The sequence below is a fragment of the Oratosquilla oratoria genome, chromosome 33, assembly GCF_046742065.1.
Source record: "Oratosquilla oratoria isolate Oo_2021 chromosome 33, ASM4674206v1, whole genome shotgun sequence".
NCBI classification, from domain to species: domain Eukaryota; kingdom Metazoa; phylum Arthropoda; class Malacostraca; order Stomatopoda; family Squillidae; genus Oratosquilla; species Oratosquilla oratoria.
In genome coordinates, this window is record NC_134809.1 from 22,408,465 (window position 1) to 22,418,464 (window position 10,000).

Below are 10,000 nucleotides of genomic sequence, written 5' to 3' on the forward strand. Positions count from 1 at the left end.
TTTGACTCTTGGCGTCCTACTCAAGAACGTTCTTTGAAATTTTTCATTCTTTCGATCTTGACGAGACTTTCGGGATTTTAATTTGTCTAGAACCAGATTATTTCATTTAGCTTATAGGAACTCCTAGAATGGAAAGGATTGTCCCCTTTAATCCAAGGACCAGTACATTGCTGAATAAAATATTTTGTGTTAGCGAGAGCAAGCTACCAATAGAAATTACATCCCTTCAGCTCGTATTTGGTGTGGTCTCCATGAAAGCATGGAGTATAAGAAAACCACAAGAGATTTCCAAATACGAGTGACTCGCCAGTCTAGTCCACTACCCTGACCGATTCAGGGAGAGTACCACATACTTACTTTCATCATTGTTCTTCTTCTTATTTATTATAACACGCGCATACTCATGAGCCTTAGACGAGCGTAGATGACAACCTGAGACATCAAAAGAAGTTTGGAAATATTTGTGACCAAATACTGATGGCTCACAGAGTTCCGTTTCACCATTGACACCGAGGCCTAGATCAAGTTTTCCCCAGTCTTACTAGTGAGACGCCCGCGCTTTGAGGGCTAATGTTATATTCTTAGCTAAGTAACTGACATGACACGAGTACCAGTGTTCTTGTATTTAACTAGTGGGAGACGTTCCCAATGGGAGACCTTAGAGTACTCAAAGAACGTCCTTGACTATGACCGAAAGTAAAATAAATTAGATTTCAAAAGACCTCATCCCAGACACTACCTCAAAGAATCTATAGCAAACAATCCCTGCCCTTGGTATATGTACCGTATATGTATATGCATATGTATATGTACATGTATATATGAATCTATATGTATATGAATATGTATATGTACATGAATATGTGAATGTATATGTAAACGTATATGAATATGTATATGTATATGCATATGTGAATGTATATGTAAACGTATATGTATATGTATGTGCATATGTATATGTAAATGTACATGTATATGTATATACAATATATATTCATCTTCAGTACATGTATACCCCGCAGATGCTTTTGCTTGTATCCTGTGCCCTTCACTTTCATATTCCATTCCTTACTTTTCTTTTACGCTTTTTCCCAATTCTTTGGATCTCTGCCCTACCTTTTATGAAATATTTACTCCAAACTTCGTCTAATTTGAGATGACTCTTAGCCAAACACAACACAATTTTCTCTAGTTTTGGTAGAGTTTATAGCCTTGGGCGCGTTCATGGACCCGAGCATAAGAGCCCTTCAGCAACACTTCACCGACCTTCCTGTTCTTGGTCAAATGGAAGACAATTTTCAAGTTACTCCTCCATGTTGCGTCTTGGCCTTTTTATGTTTTATTTAATTTTTTCGTTTATTTTTCTACTTCCTCTTGGTATCTTCTGCCTGTCTCATAACTCTCATTATGCAAGAACTCCCCTAGACCCTAGAGGAATATCTTCTAGTAAAAACCCAGAAATGCACAGTCCATGAAGACAAGCTTTCCAGTTCCTTGTCAAAAGACTCCCTCTTTTCAAAACCTCCCTGTCTCTTATCCCAAATCCAGAATCTCTCTGAACCACCCATCCGAGCCCTCCTGTTCCCCGAACTCAGTCTCTGGAAGCTTGACTTGTTCGCATGAGAATTATGATTCACTCACTTAAACGGTTTTCGTAGATGAGTTTGAAGACGACTTCCGGGCCTCGAGAGTTCCGTCGGATGGTGGTGGCTGAGAACGTTCATACCTTTGGCAGGAAGGTATTCCCGTTGCTGCTGCTGCTGCCGCCGCCGCTGTTGCTGCTGTTCGGTTTTCCATGTTTTCAGATGAAGGTCTTCAGTAACTTCTCCTCCTCTTCCGTCACTCCCTGACTTTAACTCCCAATTCCTTCCCCGTCACCTTCGTTTCCTTTCCTTCTTATGGTACCCTAACACCTTCCTCAAAAAAAAAAAAAAAATCACTTTGTTCCACTTCAAATACTTTTTCAACTCTTTCTTCAATCCTCCTTCAACCTACCATCGCCCTCCAACTGCCCTTCTATTTTCCCCATCTATTTTCCATCTCCCTTCATCATCTAACCCCTACACCCCCATCCCTTCCCTTTCCAGTCCTTACTTCCATTTTTATCCCATATTTTCACTCCTCATTAAAAATTTTACCTTTTCCCTGGAAACCCTGTCCCGGAGTGCCTTATATTCCCCATATCTCCCGTCCTCTCTCCCGAATATCTCCCCATTCCTCCCCTTCCTCCGTCTCGTCTTATCCTCTCTCTTCCCTTACCGTTCTCCAAATCATCATTGATCTCTTTCCTGTACTCTCCCATGCCTCTTCCTCACTTCCTCTGACCTGTTTCATCATTCTGGAATCTTCTTATCTCTCTCCTCTCCGCCTCTTCCTTTTTGTCCTCCCTTTCTTCCTCCTTTCAATCATCTTCCTCATCCCCATCCTCCTCTTCCTCTTCCTCTTCCTCTGATTCCTTCTTCACCTCAAACCCCACTTCTTACTCTTTCTTCCTTGGCTCTGATTTCTTTTCAAACTCATGTTCTCTGGTTACCTCTCTCCCTACCTTATTCCTCCTTATCCTCTTCCTCTCCCTCCTCCTCCTCCCTCTCCTCTTCCTACACACTCCTCCTCATCTACTCCCTGACTCCCTGTCCTCCTCCTCCTCCTCCCTCTCCTCTTCCTACACACTCCTCCTCATCTACTCCCTGACTCCCTGTCCTCCTCCTCCGCCTCCTCCTTCAGCGTGACGCGTTCCTCACCGGGTTCCTTGTCCTCCCTCAACCGCCAGCTCAAGTTCATGCTAGCGAGACGCAAGTTCAAGGAAGCCTTCAAGCCCTACGATGTCAAGGACGTCATCGAGCAGTACTCGGCCGGGCATGTCGACCTTCTGGCCCGGGTCAAAGCTCTGCAGGGCAGGTATTACACTGCTCCTTAGATCTACTCTCGATGCCTCTGCTGCTACTGCTGCTAGTCTTTAGTAGTAGTAGTAGTGGCCGGGCTACCGTTCCCCCCCCCTACTACTACTGTCACCGTTCTCACAAAAAGATCTGACTGTCTTTAACCACCTCAGTATTATAGTTTATTCAAAAAGTGGTTTTGTTTTTTTATTTGGTCATCACATCAGGCGGTTTTGCCATGTAGCCGAGGTACAGATTCCCGTTTGCGTGGGTTCTTGTCCCTCAATTAGAGCCCCCCGACACTTGTTATAACATAATATATAAAGTAATTCACGGTAGTTTAAAGGTTAAAGCTACTGTCGATGCTGTAATTGCTCAGGATCATAATGTTAGTAGCAGTATTGCAAGGTACTCACTAATCAACCCTTTCACTATTATTGAAAAATAACTTTCCACCCACAACTAGGCGATTTTACTCGGCTAAAGAAAATTCCTCCGTGGAACGACAGAGTAAACTTATCTCGATTACAACTTCCATTGAAATTCACGATTAGTCATTTTCCTGACTGTCGCCAGGTGATTTTATTCAGCCAGGGAGATCCCCTGTTGCAGTGAAAGGGTTGAACTCACTCTCACTGATAATGACAAACTTTCAACCAATTCGATACTAGTGCCAATAGTAGTACTACCATGACATAACTAAGACCACTACCACAATACTCACAAGATAGTACTATTGCTGCTGCTGCTGCTGCGCTGAGTCCTTGTTTTAGTGCTAGTAGTAATACTATTACTATTTACTACCACTTAGACTTCCCTCTTAGCTGCCCCGTCTAGGACAAAGAATGATGATGTCTTTGTTGATTTTAGTGTGGTGTGACGGTCAGAGCTTAACATTGCCCGAGCCCTTCTCTTTTTCTCTATCTTCGTATTCCTCCTTTTCCTCCTCCTTCTCGTCCACTTTATCTTCTTCAGCTTCCTCCTCCTTCTCCTCTTTAACCTACTTTTACTTCTTTCCTTTGTCTCTGTTCATTCTTTTCCTCATTCTCCTTTTTTTTTTTGTCTTTTGTTTTTATTTTCCCCACTTTTTTCATTGCCAATTCTTTTACTCTTATTTAAGTGGTTCTAGTATATATATATATATATATATATATATATATATATATATATATATATATATATATATATATATATACATATATATATTTCCGTTTCCTCCACCTTCTCCTCCTCCTTCTCCTCCTCATCCTCCTCCACTTCCTAACTCTCCTCCTATTCCTTCATTCCTTTCATTCCGTCGCCTTCTTATCAATACATTTACTTCCTCATCCTTATTTGTGTGGGTTCGAGTCCTGCACATCTCCATTCCTAGCAGTGGCTGTTACCTGTCCTAACAGTCAAAACACAGAAGGCAAAGGTGAAGGCTTAAGCCGCAGCTGCGCAACTCCCTGCGTATGCTCCTCACCTGTTCATACACAACTAACAACTCTTTCCAATAATAAAATGTTTCTTATGAATTCTATATCTTGTAAACCTAGTGCTAACACCCTCGACTTCTAATTAAAATACCTCCTAAAATATTCTAATTAGTTTTATTAATATAATAAAACATTAACACTTGAAAAGTATGGTACTACAGGACTAGTAACCATTAATAAATGAATATTCAATACACCTTATATATGCATGAGAAAAATATCCAAGAAAAATAGTTATTCTCACTCTGCATCAAAATAAGTAAAATGTACACAGAGAAAGATAAGCTGTATATTGACATATGAACAAGTATATTTGCTCTCGCACAACCTAAGGTTGAGTCCCACAGCCAGAGCTGAATTTTATTTGCATATATATATATATATATAAATATATATATATATATATATATATATATGTATATATATATATATACATATATATATGTGTGTATATATATACATATATATATATATAGCACATATATGTAGTATATGTATATATATGTATATATATATATTGTTTATATATATACTACATATATATATATATATATATATATATATATGTGTGTGTGTGTGTGTGTGTGTGTGTATAATATATACACATACATATATATGTATATATATATATTATATATATATATATATATACATATGTATGTGTGTATGTATATGTATAAGTACGTCTAATACACAAAAATACACATATTTATGTAATTTATTGTGCATATACATACATATATCCAGTACGTACATGCATGTGCATATATATTTCTTTATGTATATATGTATATGTATATGTATATGTATATGTATAATTATGTATATGTATATGCAAATATATATGTGTATGCATATGTATATGTATATGTATACGTACGAGTATGTGTATGTACATGTATATGCATATATAGATGTATAGGTATATATCCATATATCACTGATAATCCTTTTCTTAGCATCTTGTCTTTTTTCCAATTTAATTTTTGCAGAAGAAATAAAATACGGCCTTACCTAACAATCCAAATTAGAAAAATATACAGTTGCATTACTTATAAAAAAAATAGCTTTCAACGTTTAACATTTCCAGGTAGATATTATAAAAATATAATAATAAGAAATACTGTGAATAAAATAGAAGAAGGAAATTCTACCCCAAAATTGGTCATTTAACGTCTAATTGGCTCTCCAGAGATAGCTGCAAACATATCCCATTTTCCTCATAGTTTACTAATTGATAATTGCCGTTAGTTGGTTTCTAATTAGCTTTCAAACATTTCAATTTAGTATTTTTTTTAGTAATCTTTCCCTATAGTGTCTTTGTTTAGGTCATCTCCTGATATGAATATTTTCTGTACTTTTATAAATTTAGAATGTAATGCACCATTCTGCATGTAAAGGGTTCGTCTTCGTGACAAGTAGTATCTATGTAGACTGTCATCTACACAAAATAAAGGAAAATATCAAAAAGCAAACCAAAAAAATTATACATGCGTGTGCGTACATATATTTATATATATATACACATATGTATATACAGGCAGTCTTCGATTTATACGAGTTTACTTTATACGAATTCAGAGTTATACGGTGTCCAAAAATAGGGGTTATTCATCACATTGTACGAATTCCTCAGAAATATACGGTTTCAAGGGTACTGGGGGGGGTTGGATATTCAAAGGCTACGGGGTTGGGTATGCATTCCTTACTTTGTACGATTTTTGCTTTATACGGTCCCTTCTGGAACGCATCTACCCTATAAATCGAGGACTGCCTGTATATATATATATATATATATATATATATATGTATATACATATATATATATACATATGTATATACATATATATATGTATATATAAATATATATGAATATATATATATATGTATATACATATATATATGTATATATAAATATATATATGTACATACATATATATATGTATATATGCATATACATATATATATGTATATACATATATATATATATATATATATATATATGTATATACATATATATATATGTATATACATATATATGTATATATGCATATATATATATACATATGTATATACATATATATATATATGTATATATAAATATATATGAATATATACATATATATATATATATATATATATATGTATGTATGTATGTGTGGGGGGAGGGCTGTTGAGAGCAGTCAGGAGTTTTTGCAAAAGTTGTGTAGCCTGTGTTAAAATTGGAAATGGAGAGAGCGGGTGGTGGCACACCTGTCAAGCTACTGTGGTGTCTTGCAGTAAGATTTTGCGTTGGAGACCATAAGTTTGTGTATAAAACTGTATTTAAAACATAAGAAAACTATATTATTATACTTCAATATTTATTTGTTTTAAAACAAATGCGGAATTAAAACACAATGTAAACACGTGACACACTATGAACACCACGTAATGAAAAACAGTACTGTTTACAAAGGTTTTTGTAAACAGTACTGTTTTTCATTTTGTGGTGCTCATTCTGTGTCAGGCGTGTTTACATTGTGTTTTCATGCATTGCACTTGAAAAGAGGAATTTATTTCAAATTGTTTAAAACAAACACATCAAAAAACACATCGCATGCGGAGAAAAAGCGTAAGATTTTCAGCTTACGCCATAACGCTTGAAAATAACAGAAATTACGTAAGACACGCAAAAAACGTAAAACTTGACAGGTATGGGTTGGGACTTCGCGAGGGATGTGTCATGTCGCCGGGGATGTTCGACTTCTGCATGGGTGGTGCGAGAGGTGAATGTGAGGTTGATGGGTCGGGGACTGGAGATGGTTGGGGAGGGTGGAAAGGAGTGGGAGGTGAGCCAGTTGTTGTTTGCTGACGACGCTGCGCTTATGGCGGGATCAGTGGAGGGATTGGTGAGGTTGGTCGCGGAGTTTGGGAGGGTGTGTGAGGGAGGGATGTTGGGGGAGGAAGTGGGCTGGTGGGACGTACGGGGGGAGAAGATGGCAGAAGGTTGGAGGTGAGTATCGGGGAGGGGGACTGGATGAAGCACATTTCTTTAGGTACTTGGTGGCGAATATGACAGGAGGAGTAGGGGTGGAGTTTGAATGTGTGTGTACTGTATATATACATATGTATACATACATACACACAGACATATATATATATATATATATATATATATATATATATGTATATATATATATATATATATATATATATATATATATGTTGAGACATTGTGACAGGTTTGAGGAAGGAGGAAGAGAAAGACACGGGTCTAGGGCTGAGTTTATTCCTGACCGGTTTCAGAGGAATGCTCAACATTCCTCTGAAGAAGCTGTAAGCGAAACCGGTCAGGAATAAACTCGGCCCTAGACCCGTGTCTTTCTCTTCCTCCTTCCTCAAATACATGTATATATGTATAAATATATTATATATATATATGTATATATATACATATATATATATATATATATATATATGCATTTTATTATGTATACTTGTATATGTTTACATCTGGTAATCTCTATACGGCATATGCTTCTTTTGTGTACATTTTAAGATATTACTTTAAGCATGTTTGCTACTCTTGAAACATATGATAGTGCACTAATACAATCTTGGATAACATTTCCTAAATCAAATAAAAACATTTAACCCTCATTCTTAAAAGTATGCAGCACTAATCCATTTTGTCCTGCCACATACCCAGCATTATACACTATTAGATTGAATAGACAATTGCCTGCACCGTAGAACCGCTCAACAACAGTGGGCTACCCTGACAACTCCTACGTAGCCTTGGTATCTACTCTCGTACCCACAACGGCTTCCTTTGGATATCTCTGGAGCAGCCCTTCTTCTTCTTCTTCACCTTTCTGCAGCTTTACTTCAGCTACTTAGACGCACCCGTCTACGGGGCGGTACAAGTCAAGTTCTTTAGAGAAAAAGCGAAACACTAATATATATATGCAGATGCGAATAAATCACAAAAACGCGTGATTCACAAAATGTGTAATAAAACCACTTGGAAAATAAAATGAAAGGTGACCGAATGTTTTCGTCTATTTAAGACATTTTCAAAGGTACAGAGTAAGGAAACAGTGACAATATATATACAAAAGAAGCACACTAGGGGGAGGATTAGGACAGGTTCCATTGTGACCTCACTCTCTCAGCACTCAAACGTCCGGCAGTGCTGAGAGAGTGAGGTCACAATGGACCTGTCCTAATTCCCTCCTAGTGTGCTTCCTTTGTATACATATTACTGTTTCCTTACTCTGTACCTTTGAAAATGTCTTAAATAGACGAAAGCGTTCGGTCACCTTTCATTATATTTTCCAAGTGGTTTTATTAACACATATATGCATATATGAATATATGTATATATGTTGATATATATACATATACATATTCATATATCTATATACCTTTGTATATACACGCACACACACAAACACACACACACATACACACACACACACACACACACACACACACACACACACACACACACATATATATATATATATATATATATATGTATGTATATGTATATATATATATATATATATATACATGTGTGTGTGTGTGTATGTATATATACACATACATATATATATATATAAATACATATATATATTTATTTATATATACATATATATATATATATATATATATACATACATATATATGCATGCACAAACCCAAAGATACAGAAAACTAGATATGCATACAATTGTACAAATGTGTATATACCTGTATTATGTCCGACTATTTGTCAATACAAAATAAAACCAGGGCAGAATTTTGTTTGTGCTTTGGACGTCTCTACGCTTAAATGCGGCCGAGAACAATTTTCATTTACACCTACAAAGGCACTAGTCCATCACCATAGTAATCAATCAACAGTAACCTCACCCAGTGACCACTCAACGCTCACTGACTTATCAATCTGCCTTTGTTCTCTTACTGCTTGATGTTGGATTTTAACCTGATCATAGCGTGTTTAGATAGTGATGAGTATCTCTTGTTTTATTGGGCTTTTATGTTTTCTCCTAACTTTTCTTTGTTGCTATCAATGTAAGTCGACGCTCTGTCTAGAATAATTGTAATAGGTAAAAGAGAACCTTTAATTCATTATTTAATTCGTGGGCTTCATATATAACAATCAAACTATCATTATGATAACTGCATCGCCTTCCTAGTGCTAATTCTTGACCTTGTTCACATTTTCTTTGTTATCACAGACTCAGTCACGATCACGAGTCTTATAATCTGGTTGATATGGTTGTTGATGTTGCCATACTACAGCAGTTTTTCTGGTCTCATTTTTATTGGATTTGAATATATGTTGATGTTGGTATAAGGAGTCAATGAGTATTCTTAGATAACTTAAAGCTATCAACTATCAACTATCAACTCGCCTTGGGACTGAATGGGTCACATCTGTACTAACTTGAAATGTTCAACATAGTAATCATTCAGTGCGTTCTCTGGCTTCTATTCAGCTAAAAGAGAACAGTCTTTCATAAAGTACACTCTAGACTCTAGACATAAGAGATTTTTTTTTTTAGTCTTAAAGCAAGGCCTTCCTCGCAACCAGTAGTTTCTGTCCCAACGATCTAAGGAACAGTTCAAGCTGTAACTACAGCTGAGGATATG

The 10,000-nt window shown here is 36.4% G+C and overlaps 1 protein-coding gene across 3 annotated transcripts in view; it reads left to right on the forward strand.

Moving 5' to 3' along the window:
* Nucleotides 1-10,000, forward strand: part of LOC143017795 (potassium voltage-gated channel subfamily KQT member 1-like) — a 393,659-nt gene that overhangs the window by 347,610 nt on the left and 36,049 nt on the right. The window contains exon 11 of one of the 3 annotated variants that reach the window (XM_076172686.1): nt 2,771-2,898. The exons of the other annotated variants lie outside the window; for them this stretch is intronic. Within the exon in view, the coding sequence (XP_076028801.1) occupies nt 2,771-2,898 (128 nt within the window). The remainder of the gene's footprint in view (nt 1-2,770; nt 2,899-10,000) is intronic. 3 annotated transcript variants of the gene reach the window in all.